At 28.8% G+C, this 25,981-nt stretch overlaps 4 protein-coding genes across 7 annotated transcripts in view; 2 read left to right on the top strand and 2 right to left on the bottom strand.

The window, feature by feature from the left end:
• The window catches only part of LOC123299838 (flotillin-2), a 215,692-nt gene extending 191,020 nt beyond the window's left edge, over positions 1-24,672 (top strand). The window contains exons 1-5 of one of the 3 annotated variants that reach the window (XM_044882223.1): positions 11,052-11,162; positions 12,394-12,690; positions 23,259-23,491; positions 23,811-24,329; positions 24,392-24,672. In XM_044882223.1, the coding sequence (XP_044738158.1) occupies positions 12,492-12,690; positions 23,259-23,491; positions 23,811-24,329; positions 24,392-24,577 (1,137 nt within the window). In that variant the 5' untranslated portion in view covers positions 11,052-11,162; positions 12,394-12,491 and the 3' untranslated portion in view covers positions 24,578-24,672. Of the gene's footprint in view, positions 1-11,051; positions 11,163-12,393; positions 12,691-17,291; positions 17,394-21,717; positions 21,843-23,258; positions 23,492-23,810; positions 24,330-24,391 lie in introns of those variants that run through there. The other 2 variants (XM_044882224.1, XM_044882222.1) reach the window with 2 other exon arrangements.
• LOC123299831 (glucose dehydrogenase [FAD, quinone]-like) lies at positions 898-3,493 on the bottom strand. Its single transcript, XM_044882213.1, has 4 exons — positions 3,370-3,493; positions 2,013-3,258; positions 1,375-1,680; positions 898-1,313 (listed from the first exon to the last, which is right to left on the bottom strand). The coding sequence occupies exons 2-4, from the start codon at positions 3,228-3,230 to the stop codon at positions 909-911; spliced, it is 1,929 nt and encodes a 642-aa protein (XP_044738148.1). The 5' UTR covers positions 3,231-3,258; positions 3,370-3,493; the 3' UTR covers positions 898-908.
• LOC123299833 (glucose dehydrogenase [FAD, quinone]) lies at positions 4,681-8,606 on the bottom strand. Its single transcript, XM_044882216.1, has 3 exons — positions 8,520-8,606; positions 6,522-6,750; positions 4,681-6,457 (listed from the first exon to the last, which is right to left on the bottom strand). The coding sequence occupies exons 2-3, from the start codon at positions 6,718-6,720 to the stop codon at positions 4,788-4,790; spliced, it is 1,869 nt and encodes a 622-aa protein (XP_044738151.1). The 5' UTR covers positions 6,721-6,750; positions 8,520-8,606; the 3' UTR covers positions 4,681-4,787.
• On the top strand, positions 13,993-15,106 carry LOC123299841 (14 kDa phosphohistidine phosphatase-like). 2 transcript variants are annotated; one of them, XM_044882228.1, is made up of 2 exons: positions 13,993-14,127; positions 14,695-15,106. In XM_044882228.1, exon 2 carries the CDS (start codon positions 14,718-14,720, stop codon positions 15,063-15,065), a length of 348 nt encoding a protein of 115 aa, XP_044738163.1. In that variant the 5' UTR covers positions 13,993-14,127; positions 14,695-14,717; the 3' UTR covers positions 15,066-15,106. The 2 variants fall into 2 exon arrangements, with proteins under 2 accessions (XP_044738163.1, XP_044738161.1); XM_044882226.1 differs by lacking the exon at positions 13,993-14,127 and adding an exon at positions 14,230-14,322.
• Positions 24,673-25,981: the final 1,309 nt, after the last annotated feature.

The following is a 25,981-nucleotide window of genomic DNA, read 5'->3' as shown; positions in this document are numbered from 1 at the left end:
TGCAATAGTTAGTACATATATAGTAAAGCAGTTGCCTAACATGAATAAAAAATCTTTGAAATAAATAGAAAAAGAGTAATTAAACAATTAACTATGTTAGTTGTTAATTGTAGGTAAAATACCAATAAAAAAATTTGTAAAATATGTAAACAATTTTATTAGGTAATAAAAAAAATATGAAAATTAACTGACATTCACTTTTGGAATTCCATGAAAAATTAATGTAATTATATTAATATTTAATATTCGTTTAAAAGCGTATAATTAATTTTCTTATAAAATATTTCTATACAAAAATTTTCTTACCTTTCAAATAAAGTGAAAGGTGTCTCAACAATTCACGTTTCTCAACATTTGATATTTACTATTTTTTTGAACAAACTAAAAATATGTTTGTTTACAATCATTCAGGTAAGAAAAAAAAAACTAGTTTTATCTGAAGGGTGTCGAAAAAAAACTCTCTAAGGATGTCTGATTTAATAAATTACATAATGTTACATGAGAGCTTGCAATTGGATAAAAATGAATACCATTTTTTATATATAGGTTGGACCATTTAATCTAGCTAATAACTCGTTTTGTAGTTAGCCATCCAAAAATAACTTCAACAAAAATTGCAAAGTTTGATAGGGGGGGGGGGGGGGGATGTCCTGACATAAAATTGGATCTAGTTCGTCGGGTTGCTTTAATTGTCAATTTAGATCCAACGAACTTAAAACAACCTTAATAATCAATTTTTAGAATTATTCTTTGTTTCAAATGTGTATCAAAAATGGCTCAAAGTCTAATAAGGTCGTTATGATCGTATTTCAGAAGGGAGATCCTTTCTTCCTCATGAAACCTTCACCGAAGCGAGCGCATAAACGCTAGGTAATAAATAATTAAACAAAATCAACATAACAACAAATTCATTTATTTAAATAATTATTATCATAAACAATATCTCCAGGTGCTAACCAATCTTCTTTAATCATATCCGCAGCTTTTTCTGCAATCATTATGGTTGGAGCATTTGTATTTCCACTCGGAATGTAAGGCATAATACTCGCATCCACAACTCGTAAATTATGTATTCCATGAACATTTAAACGATTATCGACCACGGCTGTTGGATCATTGGAATGTCCCATTTTACATGTTCCCGAGGGATGATAAATTGTTTGTGTGTAATGTCTAGCATGACAACGCCAATATTCGTCTGAGAGTAGTTCAAATTCTTTACATCCAGGGATTTTTAATTCGTTAATACGTGCGTTTAATTGTTGCATTATTTGTGTTTTGGAAAGTTCGTAGGCGAATTTTGCACCTTCAATCTAAAATAAGAGGGCAAACGTTTTTAAGAAACTTCCTATTAAGAAAATTCTATACACTTACCAAAATTTGTATATCCTGCGGGTGTGAAAAATAATTGGGATAAACTAAAATAGCATCTTTTGGATCGCTACTTGCTAATTTTAAAAATCCTCGACTTTTTGGACGTAACAACAAGGGCATAATTTGGTATGCGTCCTTATATAAAATTGGTTCATACACAGACGCGTAAAACTCATCTGTTAAAGAGGCAGCTCGCTTAGAAAATAAACCCCCATCGGTATTATCTCCATATGCTTGTAAAAACATCTGAATATCGGGCCAATCATCACTTTGATTTGCATATTTTGTTTTTATAAATGCCATAACCTGTAAAAAAAACATAAATTTAATTCCCACAAAAAATTAAGTTGGTCCCAAAGCCAACACACTGTCCTTAAACCCATCTCTCTTAAGGATGTACGAGTACCGAGGCAATTTTAAATAGAAATCATGATTTTCATTATCGAAAATTGAAAATTTTGTTTAATTATTTAGCTTTCGATAATTTGCAAACCAATGGCAGGTATCGAAAAATTTTATCATTATTTTTCGTCTACATTCATGAAGTTACAAATGCCTTAACATCTGGGATTCTAAGAGAAGGGTTCGGTTCAAACAGTGGTCCCGCTTCGGGTTCCCTTATGAATTTTTATACAAACTTCACACGCTGGTAAACCATACATTATCCCTTTCTTCTCCAATAAAAATTCTTTAATTGTCTTCATTGTAAATGATTTTGGCAAAACAAATGAATACGGACGATCAAATTCATCCAATTCTGGTGGATCAATTAAAAATGTTATTCCACCCATTGCCACATGATCTTGAAGATTTTCTCCAACTCCAGGAGCATCCCAAATTGGATTAATACCATGATTAATTAAATGTTCGGCTGGTCCTACACCGGATAGCATTAAAACTTGTGGACTTTGAAGTGCACCCGCACTTAAGATGACTTCCCGTTCGGCAAAAACTTGTCTTGTAATACCATTTTTAGTAAAAATAACACCTTTCGCTTGTTTTGTATTTTCATCGATGATAACTTTCTCAACTAGGGAATGCATACTTATATGTAAATTTGGGCGTTCACGTATTGGGCGAAGAAACGCTTTCGCCGTACTACAGCGCAATCCGTCTTTTAACGTAGCATGGGATAAAATAAATCCAGTTTGTTTGTATCCATTAACATCTCGCACATCATATCCCATTTCTTTTCCAGCATTTAGGAAAAATTCCGAAACTCGCGAATAAAATCGGAAGTATTCCACACTTAAATAACCCCCAAAACCATGGTATTCTTTTTCAACTTCGTCAATTTTCATATCCTCGGATTTTTTAAAATATGGTAAAACTTCTTCATATGACCAACCAGGATTACCTGCCCGAGCCCATCGATCATAATCGCGACGATTACCTCGAATATATAACATTGCATTTAGTACACTTGATCCACCAAGAACTTTACCGCGAGGCCAGTTACAACGATATTCGTCCATTGCCTGACAAGATGTATCCGTGGGCTGTGTTTTAAATTGCCAATCGACTGGTGTTAATTGTATAAATGGAAACAAAATCGGAATATCTGTTAATAAAGTTTCATCTCCACCGGCTTCTAGGAGTAATACTCGCCATTCAGGTATCTCTGTTAGTCGGTTTGCTAAAACTGCTCCGGCAGATCCGCCACCGACTATTATGAAATCGTAACTTGTATAAATTTCATTGAGTTTGATATCTTCGACACGATTCTCAATATCTGTGATGTCTGGACGCAGGGTTAGTATGGCTGTGTGTAACATCATGATGAAACCTAATCCTGGTGCGTATGACAGGATAATACGCGTCGACGAAAATAATTTCATGAGTGAATTCGAAACCATTTTGGATTATTTTATTTATAACATTCTTCTAAAATTAAAGAAAAATAAACTTTTAGAGTTCACTTTTTAACGTAATAGATTTGTTTCAAAAGTTCTATCTCGAAAATGTGGACGATAAAAAACGTAATCAAAAACTCACCTCAAATAAATAATTTAGGCAACAAAATAAAACACAGGAAACATACAACAATTCACCCAACACGTTTGTCTTACGCTTGATTAATGTAAAATTTAAACTGCAATGTCAAAAGAAACTGCCGAATTCGCAGAATTTACAAAACACTCAAAAAAATAACAATAATTAAACTACTCAATGTGATGTACACTGTGTTTCAAAAATGTTTATAAGACAATGAAAGACGTCTTTTTCTATACTTTGTTGAAATGTTTTTGTTTTAAATATCATAACGCGATATTTATTGAAAGATATGCGATATTTTATATAGATATAAGATCTTTTGTTTTATTAAAAACGTGCGAGGAGGTATAAGTCGATAATAAATATTTTCTTTATCCGTCTCTAAGTACATGATCACCCTTAATAATATTTCATATCACCGGATAATTTTACTATTTATACAATAAATCATTTGATATTACATTAATAACGCGTTCTTAAGGAAATAAATCACATAAACTTGCTCTTTTGTAAGAGGGCGTAGGAAGTGACATATTTGAAAATACGGGCTTTGATTTCCCCGTGAATAATCAAACGTATAAAAATTGAAACAATTTCTCGGCTAGAAATTTCACTGAGGCATTGATTCGTCTCAAATAGGACACACTGAATGTCAAACTTGCGGTAAGTGAGGCATTCAAACCAGGTCCTTGCCTTAGTTAGGCAAGCCAAATTCCTACAATTTATTATCGAGTTATTAAAAAATCAAATCAAATTCTTACGAATTCCGAAATGTTTTCGGATATTGGAAAACTTTCGACTGTAAAATAATTTTGAAAATATTGGTTTCAAAATTTTTGGGTGTATTGTTTACTTTTAAATTACTTAATAATAATTTCATAATTTTTTCTAAGATCTTATTTTCGTTTCACCTTTCATGAGAGAGATTTAAAAAAACTTTCATATCTCTAAATTTTATTAAAATACAAAAATTTATTAAAAATTATTTTAATAAAATTAAACAATTTTAAATCACATTGATTTGTCTTAAAAATTAAAAATAAATAACTTAAATATTATTTTTATATTTACAATAAATTGGTAACATATTACAATTTTGTACTTAACGTCAGAATACTCGAATTTACATCACATTTATAGTGATTCTGAGGTTAAATATTCGACTGCGATATGTTTATAGTTCCTAACACTTAAGGTTTAATGTTCAAATTCTGATTTCTTTTTTTCGAAATCACCAAAATATACACAAATCCATTTTTTATTGGCGTAGTTAAAAGTATTTTCAGAAAATGTCATCCTATTTTTCGAGGACCAACAGAATTGTCTATGAAGGGCACTCAAATTCTCTAAATATTCGAAAATGTCACTTTCCACTAAAAAAATTAAATTTTTGATCAAAAATTTGATTAAAACTAAAATCACAATACACTGGGCGATAGCCAAAATTGTTTAATTAAATCGGAACCTTTTTCTCCGATCATAATCACTGGTGCATTTGTATTTCCACTTACTAATGTTGGCATAATACTTGCATCAATAACCCGTAATCGATCGACACCGTACACTTTTAATTGTGGATTCACTACAGCCGTTTGATCCCAATATGGACCCATTTTACATGTTCCTACTGGATGATAGATTGTCACAGAATACTGTCGAATCATACATTCCCAATATTTGTCGGTGTATTCTGGAATGTGGATACAAGCTGGGAATTTGTAGGGATTCAATTGACTTCCAAATCTTCGCATTGATTTTGTTTTACTGAGAGCGACAGCAATTTTTACTCCTTCGATAAGTGTTTTCATATCGAAATCATCTTGAAAGTAATTTGGGTAAATTAATGGGTAATCAAAAGGATTTTTGCTGCGTAATTTTATATGACCACGACTTCGAGGACGTAACAAAACTGGCATAACACTCCAGGTATCCTTTTCGTTAATAGGCATAAAAACTTTATTATAAAAAGCCTCAGTTAATCCATGAGCTTTTCGTAATTGACGACCTCCATCTGAATTTGTAGACGCCGGAATAAAATGAAATTCAATATCCGGGAAATCTAAACTCGCATTCACGTATTTGGTATTAACAAAAGCTAAACCTTCCACACCACCTAGGGCTGTGAGAGGGCCCTGTCCTAAGACAGCGTATTGCAAAACATTAGTCAGTGCATGAATACGACTCTCGATTATACCAATTTGTTGATTTAGCATAAATGTTAGACCACCAAGTCCTACATGATCCTGTAAATTATGTCCTACTCGTAAATCACTGATTACGGGAATTTTATGTTGAATTAAATCTTCACTTGGTCCAATTCCGGATAACATTAACAATTGCGGTGAATTAACTGAACCTCCAGACAAAATAACTTCTTTGGTTGCTGTAATTTTATGGAATTCCCCCTCTCGATAGAATTCCACTCCATATGCAACTTTTTTCATTGGATCAATTAAAATTCGTGTAACCAATGCATTCATTGTTACATGTAAATTTTTCCGCAATCGAATAGGACGTAAAAAAGCTTTTCCCGTACTACATCGGCTTCCTCGTCTCGTAGTTCCTTGTGCAATCATAAATCCTGTTTGGTATTCTCCATTTATATCTCGATTTTCGTAACCTAGCTCGACACCTGCTTGAACAAAAGCAGCCGCGAGGGGAGAATGCCAAGGAGCTTCGCCAACAGTTAAATAACCTCCGGTGGAATGAAATGGTGTGCGTGCTAAATACGGATTCTGTTGATCTTCGGATTTTTTAAAGTATGGAAGTACATCTTTGGCAGCCCATCCAGGATTACCTTGCGCTTCCCAAATATCATAATCTCGTTTGTTCCCGCGTAAATATAGCATGTAATTTAATACGCTTGATCCTCCTATGACCTTTCCTCGAGGCCAATTACAGCGACCATTAACCATACCCAAACAGGCTGTAAATTGTGGCTCCGTCTTGTACTTCCAATCTAATTTACTTAGTTGTAAATATCCAGCCATTAAAGGTACATCACTAATTTCCGTTTCATCTCCACCAGCTTCTAATAATAAAACATTCCAGTCTTCAATTTCCGATAAACGATTTGCCACAACTGCGCCTATTAAAAAAAAAAAGAAAAATTTCCAAAATGTTTTCTTAAAATCAAAATTTGGTTTATTTACCTGCCGATCCCGCCCCCACTATTATAAAATCATATTCATCTAGCATTAATTCGGGAGAAATATCTATGGGACGTGATTCTGGATCCATCATTTCAAATTGAAAGTATGCTATGGCTGCAGCTAATACTGGAATAAATGTGGCTAAATGTCCATAAGTTTGAGCCGCGGCACCAAATAATGATGTTATCGCGGAACTCATTTTTTTGGGAATAAAATTTGATTATTTTAACTGAAAATTAAAATAAAATTTATATTAAATTTTTTTCCAAAACACATTTTTCTGCATGCACATGCAAGAAATTACAAAAGATGGCAGTCATAGATCCAAAATTCAACATTTTACGGCCAATAATTTTTTGATAAAGCTGTTATACAGCGTGTGCAAGGTTAGGTACACAACTAGATGCACACCTTTCAGGAAAACTTCGTTTTTGGCGAGCTTTGATATGGCGAAAACATCTAAATTCTGTTTATTTTACAATTTTGGAGATATCAGCCCCACAGGTTATCAGGGTAGCAACGGGTAACGAGACAACCAAGTCAATACGTCTAAATTAATCCCTTTTTCGTAATTTTCTGGTCAAAATTTAATATTTTTACTAGTATTTTTGGGACGACAAATATTGGACGGCATTTTCTTAAGCCAAAAATTTCTTATGCCCGATAAAAACCACTGAATTCAGAGGAATAAGTAATAAAAATTTCTTTTTGATCAGTCTCAAGGAAAGATTAGTAGCAATAGCTTTGACATCAAAGAAAAATAGAGCATTTCATTTTCGATTTTTCGATATGATCACATTTGCTTCCTTAAACAGGAAGTTAATAAATATTTAAAAACAGGAAAATTTAATTTTGTTTACTTAATATTATGTGATTTGGATCGATATTATTTATATTAATTAATGTGTAGTAAAAATATTAAAAACAATTAATATGTCACTGCGCTGTTGGACTTAGACTGTTATTAGAGAAATTGAATTGACTATTAATGTATGTCAGTCAACATAAATCAAGAATTAATTACAAAAATATTATTCAGTATTGATTTTCTATTTAATTTATATGCATTGAACATTCTCACACTAGGGGTACACAAAATTTTTGACAGTTTTCAAATTTTCAAATGGTATTTTTTTTAATCGCCAAAAGATATTATTCAAAAATTTTAACTTTGTTTCTGCTTTACTCAAAAAGCTCTTTCCTGTCTACAACATTCCAGAAAATTTAAATGAAAATTATTCTCAAGCATCAAAACCTTTCGAAACAGGCGACATAGGAAATTTAGTCGATTTTGATTAGTTGAGTCTGGGAATTCTTTCCACCTAATCGATCAAAAGCTAAGCACAATTATCGATCTTTGTTACTTAAAATTGTAAAAATTAACTGGACGTTATTTAGCCGAGAAATTGATAAAATTGTTATACAATAAAACAACTTGCCAATTTTTTATACTGCTTAGGAATAAAGTTTCCGAGAAAGTCTTTCTATTTCTTGAAATCGGTTAAAAATCGTTTTGTGATTTTATCATTAAACCATAAACATTTCTGATTATAAATTTTATTACTTAGTAATTCCAAAATTATACATTTATTAACAGTTAGTTTTCAAAATAATACAAATACAATTTTTATAACTGTAATTTAAAATTACTTCTTGTAGTGTTTTTGCAATTTGGAATTTGAAAATATCATGCATATAATTCGCTTGAATGTCCACTGTTATAATGTCACTTCATTATATCTCTAAGTCTATACCAAAATTTTTTGTTGGAATGATAAAACTTCCCTTTTAAAAGATGATCAAACATCAGAAATGTCGAAACTGGGAGACATCTTTATGAAATGTAGTTTTTGGTTAACGCACATACTTTATAGTAAAACGAAAAAACAGAGAACTATTTTTAAAAAGAGGCATAATTGTGTGTATCGTTTGTTTTTCAACGAGTTTCAACTAAATAATAAACTTTTTCAATATTAAAATTGATAAATTAATACTCACAGAAATTAATAATTAAAATAGAATTGAATCACAGTTTTACAATGAATATTAAATCACTAATACAACTAAATTTTTTTTGAATAATTTATATAAAACTGGTTCAAATATTTTAAAAAATGGAGCTTCCATTGTTAACTTTTTAAAATCATTTTTTGGATAAAAGTTTGTTGAACTAATTATTAACACTCTTCTTGAATATTCTATATTTTTATTTAATTATTGTTGATATTTTTATAAAATATAAGAACAAGTTCTGGTTTGCACTTACAAGTTCATTGTCAGAGAAAATAAAAGAAATGATTCTTTAGACACCCATCATCAACTGTATATAAAGTAAACATTTATCCATACTTTTAGTGATGCCACATTCACACTAACACATGTAATTTACTTGTTGCAATTTTTTATTCAACACGGTAGTTACCTGATGTCGAATTTGCCACATTACGCCTAAAAATGTAAAACTGGACTTGATACCATGACAAAATTTGAAAGAGAAATTAAAATTGATTCATAAATGAAGAAGTTATAAGCAATAAAAGATTGATTGCCCTTCTCTTTTTAGCAAAACAAAGTTTTATATGCATCTTTATGGTGATATCGGACAATGACATCACTAACGCATATCTACCTCTTTGTTTAATTAGGAATTTTAAACCTTCATATTTTGCGTGCTTCTAAGGATTATAAAAAGCAACTTCACTTTTCTGCCTGTAAAGTGAGAATTCTTCACCTGAAGTAAAAAAAAAATTGGGTCTACAAGCCTGTCCTTTGAAAGAGGATCCGGAAATTTTCTTCTACTACAATACGCTATCCAGGACCATAGGATCAGTAGTGCTGGATATTACTAATAACTGGCAATAATCATAGGCGTTAATACGTAGCAAAGGCAAAAAAGTGTGAATTTCGGATAATTTGTAGTGTGAATGTGCCTTAATAAATAATTTTTTTTTACATTCATTCATATTAATAACAGTATTTTTATATGATTGCTCACCATGTATATACTTTGAATGCCTGACACATATATTAACGTATTGATATTATTTTAAGCCAGTATCGATTTCCTAAACAAAGCGAACTTCTTAAAAGAAATCAAAAATTTGCCATGCAGAAAAGGAAACTTGAAACAAAAAATTTAACAGCATAGTTATCATCGTAACAATATTTACGGTTACGATACTTATTATATCTCAACAATATGTACAGAGTGTCCTAGGAGTAGCGGACGCCTCTGTTGCATCAGGTAGAAAATCAAATTCTAAAACAAAAAGTCCTTTTCCATTTTTTGATCTGATGTACGGATAATTAGCTATTAATTAAAATAGGCAGCCAATCAGAAACGCGCTGCAACTGTAAACATAGGAGAGGGGAATCGTTAGAAACCGAAAGAGTAAAACGCGAGAACTTCTACGTTACTCTGGTGTGTACGTATGTATACGTATGCAAGTGTGTGCGATTGTGTTGGAAGGGGCCGGTGTAAGTACATCGGATCAAAAGATCAAAAAATGGACAAGACACCCGAGACAACCGGAGTCAATATGGCAATAATGAAAACTATTACGACTTAATTTTAAATTTCTTTAATTAATTCACAAATATCTCCGCTTCATATAAATTGTGAACTGATACTTCTAGTATTTGTAACGGGAAACTAAATTAATGCAATGAATCAGTCCTCATATATCATAAAACGTTTTTTATTTTAATATAAAAGACAACTTTCTTTCAATAAACTTTTTAACTTTTTCGTTTTATAGCAGAGCGCAAAAATTTTATTTCATCAATCGATTGATAAAAGCAAATCAAACAAGTTTTTATCCCCACTCTTCCCCGCCAATAATTTATGACTATAAAAGGTTCATTCAAAAAAAAGTAACATAACTGACCACTATTTAATATCTTTACGTTTCTATGAATATGACCTACGTGAAGAACTTCACGTAAATTTTATTTCTAAAAAAAAGGTCAGTGTTCGTTCGATAATTTGTTTTCCGGTATAATTGTTTTTAACTCCATATAAAAATATACGTTTTTATATTTTTTGAATAGTAATTTATTATTTTCTCCCTGAAAACAGAAAAATTAGAAACTTAATTTTTGGTAAACTTAAAATATTTTCAAGAAACAAAAAATTGAATGGTAAAATTATGTATGGAATAGGATAAATCGAGTAAAATTTATAGCATATCGGGTAAAACTTTAAAGCTTTATTGGTACATATAAACTTCGGATTTACTGTCGGATTTTTCTTGTCCATTTTGCTTTAATTTAACTGAATTATTGATATAAATGAAACTCCACAAAATTTCAAATAAAAAATTCAACAGTGTTTTAAATTAAATGATTTATGAGGTCCTTATTATGATCTAATCTTTTTCTGAATGTCTAATTCTTTTTTAATATTGAGAATAATTATTTTTAAGTTTAACTTGAATTACGCGCAAATATTTAGTTTATATTACATATATTGTCACACACTGCGCATGATCGAAAAAAAATGCCATGACAAGAACAAATGAATAAGTTAAAGTAACATATTTCGTAAGAAAATATTTATTTTAATGTTTTAGAATGCAAAGTTTATTAGAATATTCTAATTTTATGTTAAAAGTAAAAACAGCAAGTTTTGAAATGATAAAGGTAAATCAAATGTAACATTTTTTTATGTATTAAACTTAAAGAAAGTAATAAGCATCAGTTTCAAATCAAACACATGAAATTTCTTGTTCACTTATTATCAGAATATTTGAATAAATTAAATTACTTGAATCTTTGAATAAATCAAATTACTTGAATCTTTGAATAAATCAAGTTACTTAATTTTAGAAAATTGATTTTTTCGTATTTGATGATAGATTAGAAACTGTAGCTGCAAAACCTTCACAATGTTTAAAAAATTGGTTGACCGTGAAAATGCTTCTATTTTTCGATTAAATTCTAAAATATTTCGTTAATTTTGGGATAACTTTCATAAAATAAATAATTTAAATCATAAAGTTATTAGTGTGACCTCTGAAGATCATATCCACCACGATTTCTTTAATTACATACAAAAAACTGTACAACTTTGTTTCTTGGTTTATTTAGGCACTTTGTGTTTTGATTTCAAAATGTTATGTAAATACACTCCTACAAAATTGTTATGAACTATTTGATGTCTACCTGATATTCAGCAGGTGTTAACATTTTTTTCTGTGTCTGGGTTTGATAGTTGATTGCGTTATTTTAACATAAACATAAAAAAGGATAGGCAATGTGTATTATTGTAAAAACATACGTGTTGCCTAGTAATAAGAATCTAAAATGGGTATAATATATATTGAGTGAACCAAAACTACCGCATTGTCAGAGGAAAGTGATATGAGGATAAAATTCCATTCACGAGATAGGACTTATTATCATTTGTAACTTTGGAAATTTCTTCTTAGTAAAATCAAATAATAAGCAAAGCTGTAGAAGATATTTCAATTGATCTTCTCAGTATGTTTTCTTCAAGTAATTACAGAAATATTTACGTTCATATTGGACACCAAAGTTTTGTCCTAACGGTTTGCAAAATGGGTCTTCATTTACGAACTCAACCTTGGCTTGAACTCAAGCTCGGTATCTGTTTTCGTTTTTGAGTTATCGTGTTCACGTAAAGACGGGAATGGGCTAATTAAGTGATTTTATGGACACCCTAACCAAAATTTGTTTCATAGCATCAATTTTCTTAAGCGTTACAAACTTGGAACTAAAATTAGTATACCTTGATATATATTTCATATATCAGGCTATAGAAATTGTAGGCTACATTGATTTTTTTTTCTCATTTGATCTTCAAAAAAATACGACTTTAACTAATTTTTGTTGTTATTTTTTATGATTTCAGGAGGATGTTGTGGCTCAACCAAAAAAACTACAGTGGTGGGTGGTTGGTCGTGGGCCTGGTGGCTAGTAACAGATATCCAACGTTTATCACTAGAAGTGATGACACTTAATCCACAATGTGACGATGTGGAAACAGCTCAAGGTGTACCACTAACTGTTACGGGCGTCGCTCAATGTAAAATTATGAAAGCTGATGAACTATTACACACTGCATCCGAACAATTTTTAGGAAAAACTGTTAAAGAAATCAAATCGACAGTTTTACAAACATTAGAAGGTCATCTGCGCGCCATATTAGGTAAGCAAACTTAATTTATATAACTTTTAAATACTTTTAGTTTATGTATAACCCGATAATTTTCTTAAAACAAGTTTAAACAGTTTATAAAGTTAAAATACAATACGTCTTAATCTATAGCGCCTAGCCTAAACTTTTACATCTTTTCTTAAACGGAAAAGCCTTAAATAAAAATCCACTGATTGCAAAACTTAGTCTAAGTTGGATGGATAAACCGTCTCTAAAATTAGACCTTAAAAAATAATATCTGCAATTTAGTAGATTGTAATTTTGAACGTGGGTCAAATTGACTCGGTCCGTTGATTTACGTTGAAAGAATTTTTGCTGAATGATTGTCTACTTTCTCTGTGGAAAGCTTCATCCGAATATCGTAGGGCGACTTTCAAAATCATTCAAAGGCAACGATTTTGATACATGATTTGCTTAAAACATTTATCCAATTATTCCGCATTTTTAAAAACATGTCGTATTCGACCATCCTATATAACTTTTTATAAGGGTGCTGAAATTATAAGAGGGAATAAAAAGACGATAAATCATTCGAAAAAGCTTTTTTTCGACTATTTTCTCGAAAACCATGAAATTCATCCCGTTTAAGACGAACTAGGAATCTAAATTAATTATAGTTTCTTGTAGATAGATCACTATAAAACTGATTTAATCTAGACAAAAACCGGAGCCATTATGCTTTTTATTTCAGTAGTTTACTCGTAGATGGCAGTATATAAACAATATTTTATTATTATTATTTTTAAGTTAAAAAAATCTAACCATAATCAAACAAATTATATTTAATAATAATAATTTCATACTTATTTCAAGGTTATTCTTTTATTTATAATAATGATGGAATAATTTATTCTGTTTTTCTATAAACAATTTTCTTTTAATGTAAATATTTATATTATAAATTTTCATGCTTAAGTTTTCAAAAACATGACCTAAGTAATTTTATTTTATAAAATATAATTTTTTTTTAAATAAAAATTTAAACATAAACTTTTAATGACGTGTTTATTATTGAAAGAAAATTTTAGATGATTATGATGTCTTAAAAATTGAAACACGGAAATGTTTTTATAATTTTATCTAAATTTTAATATTTTTATTTAGTCTCTCAACTACGTCAATATTGATATCTACGCAAGTTTATTCTACGCAATTTACACACTCATCGATAATTAACCTTTGATTCTATAAAATGATTTTATTTAATCAATTTATATAACATTTCAAGGGCAATCATATTTAAGTTTACAATTTATTGTATCATTAAAGTTTTTATAATTCCCGCATTTTTTAAATACATCAACGCCAACTTCATGCAATATACAGTTTAGTGTATTTTTTGTTATATTCATTGTGAACTTAATAACCGGTGAAAAAACCGGCTAAAGAAAATAAATATTTGAGAAAATTCTATTTTCTACATCACAGGTAGGTTTAAAATTTTATTTTTCATGTTATGAAAATATAAATATGTAAAACTATTTTTACATATTGTAAACAAAATTTATATGTCTTAAATTTTTGAGGTTAGTTTGTTTATTGACTTGAGTTGCATAATAAAAGTCAAAATATTTTGAGACAATTTTCTAATGTTTTCACGAATAGTTAGAAATAGTTTTAAATGTAAGTTAGAGTTTTTAGTATTATATGAATAATTCTAAACCTTCATTAACTTCGATTTTAAAAATACAAATGAAGTAATTTCTTACTTAACCTACAGTAAAACCTCGATAAGTTCAAGTTCAAGGAAAATCACAATTACTTTTTATGATTTTTTTCGATTTCACTGATACCTGAATTTAGGACTATCGTATAAAATTTTAGGATAAATATTAAAAACTTCAAGTTTTATTGTCCAAAAAAATATACAGCGACATCACTGTGTGTTTTTACGTTATCAAAGTTTTACTGTATTTAATTTTGGAAAATAAGTTCGATTTTTTAGTTGAACATTGTTTAGAAACCTCTAGGTTTAGAATTAAATATATTTTTCAGCCACAAGTTTATTTCTGCGAAACATGGCAGCCACAAACAGTACCGCTGACGTTAACATCGATCCTTCGGGTACATTCAAATACATTTTACTCGAGGCCAAAACAACTGATGGTGGGAAAAAATTACTAGTTCGAGGCTACGAAGAATGTCCTTATCACAGCGACATTTACGATAAAACTGTTTCCGAATTAAAATGTAAAGAAAAGAATTTAAAATGTTTGGGTGGGGGTCGTATTAAACGTGAAAACGGGAGTATTCATGTTTATGGGTATTCTCAAGGATATGGAAAGGCTGATCATACGGTAACGGTAGATATTTTGAAAAAACAGTTTGCCGATCATAAAATTACTTGGAGTGATGAAGGATACTAAATTTCGGATTCGGATTCGTAATTATTAAAAAATTATTTTTAAGTTTGTATTATTTATTTAAAATTTGTAAACTTTGTAAGATTCGAATAAAATTGTAATTAAAATTTTTGTATTTATTTCAAGAACAATTTTTACCTTTTGTATTTGTATACATTTTTAATAGATCCTAAGATCATGACAGGTTCAGAGTCAAAACTAGAGCTGAAAAAGTCCCGGGGAAAATGCAAATTTGATGTATATCAATTGAAGTAGTTGATGTAGCAAACGCTAAGGGCATTAAATTTAAATTTAATCTACAGAATCGACAGTAAATATTTTTGTAATTACTGTAATACTTTTACAATGACTGTCCGATCTCCTGGACAGGTAATGGCATGTCATGTTCTTGCTTCTACGTCGAGCTGAAAACTATATCAATTTCGATTAGAATGCGGACAAATTTTCGATATTTTCCTGGTGATAATTTATTTATTTATCAATTTAAAAATTACACCAATTTTATTAAATTAAAATAATCGTGAGCGTAATTTTTAATTTAATTGCAAAACTAAATATGTTCTTGCATAAAATAAATTTGTTTTTGCATCAGCCAGACAATATTCTGTAAAGGAATTTTTCCGAAGGATATAATATCATTGCCTTGAAATATTTATTCGTACCATAATATAATATTTAATGGTTGGTACAAGGAAATGAATGAATTTTTAAGAAAATGCCTAAAGAATAAAAATTGAACAAATTCCTTAATCGGTATGTTTATATGTGTTATCCATTAACTTATTACAACTGGACTGACTTTTTCCCTAAGTTATTTTAAAATGTCTGACAAGTAAAAAGATATGGTGACCACTGTATTTAAAAACCTGGAAATGTCAGGGAATTCAAATTCTTCTGGGAAAGTCAGGGAATTTTATTAGTTTCGTAACAAAGTTTTAAAGAATTTTTTTTTTCAATAATTTTGTAATATTTAGTTTAGTTAGTATCCGATTACGATTTAGTTTTAGCTAGTATTCGATTACGGTATCCATTTTATTGTTTACTACTTAAACTTACATTTTCCCCAGAATGTGTCCCCAATTACAGGTCCATGATTTGATATATGTGGTCCATTGAACGCACGTATTGTTCATAATAATGTTTCTACAAACGACATACGTCATATCACACATTATTTTACTCTGTCAAAGATTCAATAACTTATTTACTATAATTAATAATACAGTGAAAATAGGTTATAATGACATTGAAGGTCTTTATATCTGATAGTATCGTTATAAACAATATCTATGTTTTGATGACTTAACTTTTTCCTCGAAGAAATTTAATTTTATATACCAGTTACTTATTCATACAACTTAAAATTAAGTAATATTTAAAATAGTAAATTTTGATCGTTATAGAGGACCACTTCTAATGATGATTGGTCGTTATAACCGATATGTCATTTTATCCGATGTTATTATAGATGGTATGCTCACATATACAGGGGTGCATATTTTTTTAAGTAGGCATATGCTTGGAATCCGAAAAATAACTTTTATCGATAAAATTGCTTCAAGTGAAGAATGTTGGTTGTCTAAGCGTTCATCTCACGCAGACATTAAACTTGACCTAGGTTTTCAAGCTCAATGAAAAGCTCATTCTACTCCATAACTGGTAATCGATATAGATGAAAACTTTAAATTAGAAAGTTGTTTTTGTTAAAAAAAGTATCATTTTTTGTTCGAAACAATTTTCCACAAACTGTACAGTTATGGCAAAACCGGACTGAAAAGTTTTACACAATATTGATTTTTCGTATCGAAATTATTATTTCGTATAAATGTCGAACGAAATCTAGTAACTTTGCGAAAAAAGTATCCCTGTATACGATGTTGTTATAGAAGATATATTCATATATCAGCATAATTACATTTCGTCGTTATAACTGATTCGTCAACGTTATCGATGTCATTATAACCGAATTTGACTATATTTAATAATACTATCAAAGTTTCAATAACTTATTTAGTATAATAATTAACATCATTATTTTGTTTTTGCACAACCTTGATATTGGATTGTGTACATTTTGAATAACACTTCCCCATCATGCTCCAACTCCAAGTATTTGTAGTATTCTCTAGTGTAAGTAGTTTTACAATGTGTACATAGTGTCTACCCCGTTCAACGTTGAGCGCTGTTGATTGTCTAAGATTTTGAAATCACGTCAGTTAAATATTTTAACTTCAATCAGTTACAACTTTTTAACAACAATTCATAAATTGTTTGCAATAAATAGACGCGCGTGTTTTGCTATCTATTTTGTTTGTGTGTTTTTTTTCTTGGGTAAATTTTTGTGTGATTTTAAGTTTTTTTGAAAAAAAGAATCAAATGGTGTAATTTTTTTAAAATTAAAAAAAAGTGTGTTTTTTTATAAAATTTTATTTTGAAAATTGATCCTTATGACCGTATCTCGTGATGGTTATGATCCATAGAAACTAGATCAATAACTGTCTGATTAAGAAAATTATTGTATTCTTTTTATTAGAGTCAAATTTATTTTCTAAAAGTTTGCTTGTAATTTATTTATATTTCTATTTTTTTTAGATTTTCAAAATTTTGATAAATTCTAGGAGTAGTTATATTCAATAATTTTGCTTATTTTAAATATTATCTATTTTACTTGCTATAATAATTAGTAATCGCAAAATTCCAATTTTTTTGTGAACTTTCTTATTTTTTATTTCGATTTTCAGATTGAATTCAATAATTTTCGATCATGAAATATTTCATAAATATTACGCAATTGTAGCACTTTAGGTATTTGATATAATTTCTCATAAATTATTATTATTCTGATTGATTATTATGATTCAAATTTTAACTTTTGACCAAAATAATAAACATTTTGTTTTCTTAATTGACATCTGTTTATAATTTAAAATTTTTTAAAATTTAATTTTATTAGTATTTTTTTGATAATTTTAATAAATTAATCTTTCAAGTTTATTATTTTCCTTTCGCCTTGTGACCGTCAAATGTAATTAGAAAATATACCGTATTTCCGTTTATTTAACCTAAAATAATTTGTATAGCGTGATTTAACAAATTTTGTCCTAATTTTTAGTAATTATTTGAAATTTTAAACAGATTTGTATATTTTGATAATTTTTTTTAGCAAAAAATTTTTTTTTAATTTATACAAAATGTATCATAATAATTGTGATTGCGTAACATATTTTTAATAGTTTTTTATGGTAATAAACTTAATTTTACGTCATTGCAATCAATGTTATAGTTTTTTAATTAATTTGTTTTTTCTAAATATTTGGTTCTAATGAGTGAACTTGTAAACAAATCCATTAATAATTATTTATGTATTTTTAATTAGTTAGGTGTTGACAATGTTTGGATATACGAATCTGTTTCATCAAACTGAACCAATTCTTTGATAATTCTGTTCTTTTTAAGGATTCCGTTTCTCAGTAAAACGGTACCATTATTAGATCATTCTTACTAATTGTATTTTTAATTTCGCGAGGGATACCGTTTCAAACAAGAGTTGAATTCAGAAAACATTTGTTTTCCTCATTACAGAAATTTTCTTAAAATTTGGCGCAAACAACCAATAATTTGAAGAAATCTATAAATCTTCAGTCTTCAGAAAACAAAATTTAGAATAACTTCAGAAATTTCTCACAAAAAGTTTGTTTTTGAAATGAAAACATGTAGATTCCAAAAAAAAAAAAAAACTCAACTCGGAAAAAAATTTCCTAATTTTTAAAGAAAAGTAGTACATAAAATATAATAAATTTTCTGTGGAAAAAGAAAGTTTTTTTGGGGATAAGTTTTCTGAACAAAGATATACATGTTTATTAAAACTTGTGAATTCAAAATGAGAATAGAAACTTTTTACAAAGCTTTTATAAATTTGGTTAGATTTTTTTCATTTATTACGATAAGAATGTAAGTTTGATCGCGAGACAGGACATGTCGCGATAAGGACTCTTAAATAGTTATTAAGTGACAATTCAATTTTCAATTTTTACAAACTATTTAAAAAATAAATATTTATTGTGTAATAGAGATACATATTATATTGATAAGTATCAAATATCTGAAGATATTCAAGTGCTTTTCTGATATTGATTAAAATTATATAGGTTGATTCAAAAGTTCCTTGATCAAAAAAATTAAAATGTGCTATTGGAATAAGATATGGCTTTTTTATTTATATATGTTCAAACTAAAGATTTAGCTCCTTCGCGAAAGTGGAAAGATAATTTTCTATTACCTTTCTATTATGTGCCATGTTTTTACATAATTAACCGCATTTATTATTCGCCAAAAATTGTTTTAATTATTTAAAATTAACGAAGAGTAAAGGTAAAGGTTTCTAAGGGTACGTTTGCTTTAGTATTTTATTCGATCATTAGTGGATACCCTATATACAGAATATTAAAAAAAAACACCGTATCAACTTGCAATATCCCACAAGTTCTTAGAATTGAAACTAATTGTCTTTAATTGTTTCCTCCTACAAGTTCTTAGAAACTGAATTACTTAAATTATTTCCATTCCCTGCTGTACCTTTCTCTTCGTAGTTCGTACTCATTAACACTTATCTCACCCCTAAAACGTATTTTAAATACAAAATGTTGAGTAATAGATATTTAGAATTCGTAGAAATGCTACCATACAAAAAATTACACACAGGTTGTTAAAGCTAGATAAATTTTTCAGTTACATAATTGCAATATTACATATTGGATAAACAATAAATATGTTTATTCAATTTTATTGTGTCATGCTTCATAATTTAAAATAAAGCTATATCAGAATCTGATTAATTTCAAGGTTTTTACCTACATTGTTTACTATTGGTTAAACCTACAATTATCACTTACATGTGATGATTTTAGAAAGATTATTACATATTTATACCTATTTGTAGCAATTATTTAAAAAAGAATAAATTTATCGCGTAGTAATATTATTTCTAAATAAATACCTATAGCTTTTTAAAGGGTGTCTCCCTAGCACGATGCGCAACTTTTGAAAGCTTATTCCTTGCACAATTTTTTATCTAGGACTAGGGAATACGCTTTTAAAACCGAAAATCTTTCAAAAATATAGAATTTCATGCGATACCATAGAAAATAGGGAACAAACCGTTAAATTTTCAGAAAAAGTTCTGTATTTTCTTTTAGTTCTCAATTACTCTAGACCTAACCTTTTGATTATTTACCCTACAGTTTTCGAGATATCTGCTGAAATCTTATGAAATCAAATTTATTTTATATCATATATCAGGATTTATGAGCAGGTACATACTTTTTACACGTTCTTAATGAATAGGATTGTCAAGGAACATCATAAAATACCTACATAAAATTTGCATTGATAGAGATCTGAACTTAAAATAATTAATTATTGCTGATATAATTAATAAATTGAATAAAACTTTATTTAGATTCAATATCAAAAGGTATTTTATATTTTAAAATTTGCATATTAATATAATTTGAATAAAACATATTTATAATAATATGACACGAGTTTAAGTTTAGATTATTAAATATAAATTTTGTATGACTTAAAATAATAATTGAAAAAACGGAAGGAAGGATATTTTATTTTAAAGGTTATTTATGCGACATGCATTGTAAAGTAAATGTTAACTGAATTATTATTTAACATTATTAAAAAATATATATTTACCTTCAGATATTTAGTTTAATCTGGATTCTTAACTGAATTTTTTTTTCAAACAAAAGATTGTTATTTCTGATTTGAATTTTAACTCGCTTAACTCCCATAGACAGGTCCCTTTCCAGAAAAAAAAGGGTTGGGATTCTAGCAATCTTTCCAATAGCAATTTATAGCTTACTCCGATAAATGCCATTCTAGTTTACTTCGAAAAATAACAATTTAACCTTTTTTGGGATTCTATTCGTCATCACACGTTTCTGATTAGTTTCCTGGCTGAGAGTCCTGACTAATTTTTGGTGCTAGAGTCATTGCTTCAAACTTATAGATTTTAAAATTGAATTAATACAGCAATGTTAATGTTTTTTTTTTTTTTAATTTTTAGAAGGAAACTGAGCCGGTTTAAAAAAAATAATTCTATATTTTTGTTTCAAACCAGGTGTATAATCTTAAAATATATAATTTTTCAAGGCTATGCGAATAAAAATTTAATTTAAATAAATGCTCTTGAATAAAAAAAATTAGATTAAATTCGTATTACTTCATATCCGGTTTTAACTGAATTTCGTAAAAAATTTGATAGCACTATTAAAAAAATTTGCATAGTTTGATAATTTTTGCTCGACTTGAGAGCCCTTTACTTGGTATAAATGTTTAGGGTTCCGTTTCAAAACTTAAGTTTATCATAGTTATAAAAAGTACAAAGTAATTTACAATTTTATGAAAAATGCAATGTTAAATTTTTTATCGCTTTGTGAAGATGAAAATTTTTTAGTTTTTAATATTAATTTTCCCACACTTCCGCTGTACTATCTTTTATAAATAGGTGAAAATTGATGGCTTAGATTTGATTACTTTACAAAATAAATTTTTAAAAAGATTACACCATGTTATGCAATACAAAATAATTTCTTTTTTTCAATATGTTAATTTTATATCATTAAAGTACAATCGTTTTCAGTTAATTAATTTACGTTTAATTAATTTTTAATTAAAAAAAAATTCAATTCAAATGTCTGGAGTTGTATGTATGGGACTTTTTAAATTATCACTAACAGTTGGTGTCACTTATATGGTTATTACGAAGTAAGTATTTTTATTCCACACGTAAAATATTGAAATAAAGCTTTTGCATTTTCGATTTTTATCATTAGTTTCATTTCAAAGTCATTTCGAATAACTTAAATTGTAATCGAGGGATAAAACTTTGATAAAGATAATAGATCCTTCACGGATTTACGTCCATATCTTGGAAAATTCTCCATTCATCCATTTTTGAATGTTTCATCTTAAGAAAATTGCGAAAAATCGAGACAAATTTGTTTCCAATTTCGATAAAACTCAGTTTACAGTGCAATTTCGATCCTAAAAGAACAAAAATCGGGATATCGACCAAAATCGATCCAAGTATTACGATATCTCAAAAACTGTACACCCAATCATTAAACCAACCCGATTTTTGTAATTTTTGGGTCAAAATTACCTTATGAAATAAGTTTCATTGCATTCTTATGTCAATTTTTGAGATATCGTTTATCGTTTGAAAAATCGGTTTCTCAAATTGATTTCAGACGCTTTTTCGAAAATATTTATCCAATATTCAAATAACTTTGCTTTTTCGTTACCTTTAGGTTCTAATTACATTTAAAAAAATCCAAAAACTAAAATTTTTTTGGATTTATTAAACTATTAAAGTTTGAATGAAAAATCTTACATTACTTAATTAATTTAATAATTAATAATTTCAAGATCAACTTCTAATTTTTAGTGCTAATTTATAAGTTTTGTTGAAATCACCCTGATACATTTATTTGTTATACTAATAAATAAAATTACTAATATTTATAAAGTATAATAATAAACAAGGCCTTTTTCGCGGTTAAAATAAAGTAGGTTATATGTGTCACAACCAGAAAAGGTTACAGCTGTTTATATTTATATAATACATAAAATTTTTGCAAAGAATATTACTATTAGATAAATTATCTTTATTTATGATTGTCTTCAAGTCTGTGTCTTCAAGCTAACCTAGCGTGCAGTTAGTTCACAAAGTTTAAAACAAGGTCAAAACTAAATAATTATATAAATTGCCGACTAAATCAAATAATAAAGTTATTCCATCGTTTTTTATAGCAAATATTATGTGACTCATTATAAATATGAAATTGTTATTATTATTGCCATTTAAAGACTACCTACACTGTAGATATATAGTTAATTTCAAAAAATATGAACCTTCTACAAAGAACCCCGGACAGAATTCAACGATTTTTGGTTTCAGTTAAAATTTTGTTCAACGATTTTTGTCTCAACCCTCAAAAACCCTTCCCTTTTGAGCTACAGCCCTTCAAAACTTATATGCTTACATGAAGGGCTCAGGGAAAATTTTAATCGATACCAAAAATCAATGTATTTTAGAACTTTAAAGTATGTTTTCGAGCTTAATAGTACAATTTTTATTAAAATTCATTATAATAATATGTATTATTCTGTTTTTTACAGGAACTCTTACAGTAGAAGAAGTTTACCAGGACCGAGACCAATTCGCCGCTTTAGTACGCGAAGTGGCCGCACCCGACGTGGGTCGTATGGGAATTGAAATATTATCATTTACAATAAAAGACGTTGAAGATTCCGTACAATATTTGGCGTCACTTGGTAAAGCACAAACTGCCATAGTTAAACGAGATGCGGATACTGGAGTCGCTGAGGCTAATCGTGATGCTGGCATTCGTGTAAGTATTCATTTTTTTTTATTTATTCCTTAGAGTATTCCCTAAAAAATTTCCTAAGATTAATTAGAATGTTTGTTGGGATGGGAAAATCGTGCCAAATGCTTTTCTCGATATACTTATTATTATATCGAAATTCTCGCTAATACTTCAGCTTAAGCGTTGCAAAAAGCTCTTTGCAATTCCTTGATTAAATTAATTTGTCGAATTTCAAATATATGTCAACAAAGAAGACTTCCTGTATAAAAATAAATACATCTACGATGCTGAATGATTCGCATGCGTTGTGCTAATAAATTCTCATTTTTCTTTTTATTTACAGGAAGCAGAATGTGAAAAATCCGCAATGGATGTCAAATATTCCACTGATACAAAGATAGAAAATAATTCCCGAATGTATCAATTGCAAAAAGCAGCATTTGATCAAGAAATAAACACAGCAAAAGCTGAAGCACAACTAGCATACGAATTACAAGCGGCGAAAGTTAAACAAAAGATTCGTAACGAAGAAATCCAAATCGATATCGTAGAACGGCGTAAACAAATTGAAGTCGAAGTACAAGAAGTAGCTAGAAAAGAAAAGGAATTAACAGCCACAATACGTTTACCTGCAGAAGCCGAAAGTTATCGTGTTAATTTGATTGCCGAAGGTAATCGAACAAAAACCGTGGAAGCTGCCAAGGCTGAAGGAGAACGTATCATGAAAGTTGGTGAAGCTGAAGCAAGCGCTTTAAGCGCTGTGGGTCAAGCTGAAGCATCACGTATGAAACAAAAAGCTGCTGTTTATAAACAATACGGTGACACGGCCATTATGTCATTGGTTTTGGATGCATTACCCAAGGTAAGTTCACCGAAATTTCTCATAAAAAGTTCCTGTAAAACTCATTTTTTGAATTGTTTCAGATTGCTGCCGAAGTTGCTGCCCCGCTAGCTAAAACTGAAGAAATTGTTATAATTGGTGGTCCTGATGGTATAACCGCCGATGCGAATCGACTAATGGGACAGTTACCACCAGCTGTTCAAGCGTTAACTGGTGTGGATATTTCAAAAGTAATTGGAAAATTACCTGGAGCTACTGTAGCTAAATAAAAACAAGTGCATATTCACATTTTTAAAACGGAGTCTCGAAGTCTCAAAGCCTCTCGATATTCATAAAAGTGCACAATAAATCTTTAATTTTTTTGTTTTGTTTTTAGCCTTTTCCTTCTTTTTTTAAAACGATGTACAGTAAAAAATATTTTAAAGAAAAACCTTCTTTTTAGTTTTTTTTTGTAATTTAGTTGCATTTTTATGTTTATTTTTTATTTTTTTTTTGTATAGTTAAAGTTTTATTTTAATAAATATATACAGGGGTGTACTTAAAAATGTAGAGAAAATGTAAAAATTAATCCTGGATAATAAATTAATTATTGAGTATTTTGAGATACTTTAACCGAGAAGAACCGGCTTTAAATTAATAATACGTAGGGATTTTAAAAACAACTAAAAATTGCCTCCACAATTTTCTCTACATTTTCAATATTATTTCTGTAAAAACATTATTTCGAGAAAATTACGAATGGATTAAAAAAAAAGGTAAATTTTAATTAAAAATTATTTTAGCTTCAACAGTTTTGGAATTGAGTGCAGAAACCAGGTAAAATTTCTTTCTATTTTTACGAATTTTGATTTAAAAACTAAACGGTTGTTAGACTTAATATTCTTGTTGTTGTTACATATGTGTAACGCAAGTTGCCTAAATAAATTTAAACAAAATAAAGTACCCAAACGGCAATCATAAAAACGTTTTCAAAATTTATTTTCGCGGTTAAGTCAATTATTTAGTATTCATTTAAAAGAAAAAAATCGCTTTTTTGGTGTGAAACATGTTTCATTTTTGAAATTACAAAGCGTGTTCGATTTATTGATTAAATTTTTACGTTATTTCCACTAAGCAAAAAGAAGTTATTAAAATTATTAACTCTTAACTGCAGTTACGATCTCATTTACAATATTATTTAGGTAATTTTGATTCTAAAAAACATAAAATAACCCTCAACAAATCTAAGGAAGCCAACGAATATCGTTAATGACTTAAATATGAAACATTCTTCGAAATGTGTCTCGCAATACATCTATTTTTTGGTTTAAAGTTATCCACTTTCGGCCATCTTGAATGGCTCCAAAGATAAATAAATGTTTTTCGGCAAAATATTAATATGTAGCCCTAGAAACTTCTAGAGAATATTATCACCAATGATCTCGAAAATTATAACTCATCTTTTCTGTAATAAGAATCATCCACTTGAGTCGATCAATCTTTGGAGACGACTTAATTTGATCTAAATACTTCAAAGAGACTCATGGGGACGCACCCCACTCTTGGACATCGTCACGAATGCAGTTAAGGGTTAATTTTTTTGATAGTTTTTTTCATGAAACATAAAAATAGTAATTGTGCATAAATAATTGTTGTTTGTGTAACCCTAAAAGTGTTCATCATATTATAATATT

This window comes from Chrysoperla carnea, chromosome 5 (assembly GCF_905475395.1).
Source record: "Chrysoperla carnea chromosome 5, inChrCarn1.1, whole genome shotgun sequence".
Classification (NCBI taxonomy): Eukaryota; Metazoa; Arthropoda; class Insecta; order Neuroptera; family Chrysopidae; genus Chrysoperla; species Chrysoperla carnea.
The sequence above is the reverse complement of the archived record's forward strand: the minus strand, read 5'-3'. Positions and strand labels throughout refer to the sequence as shown.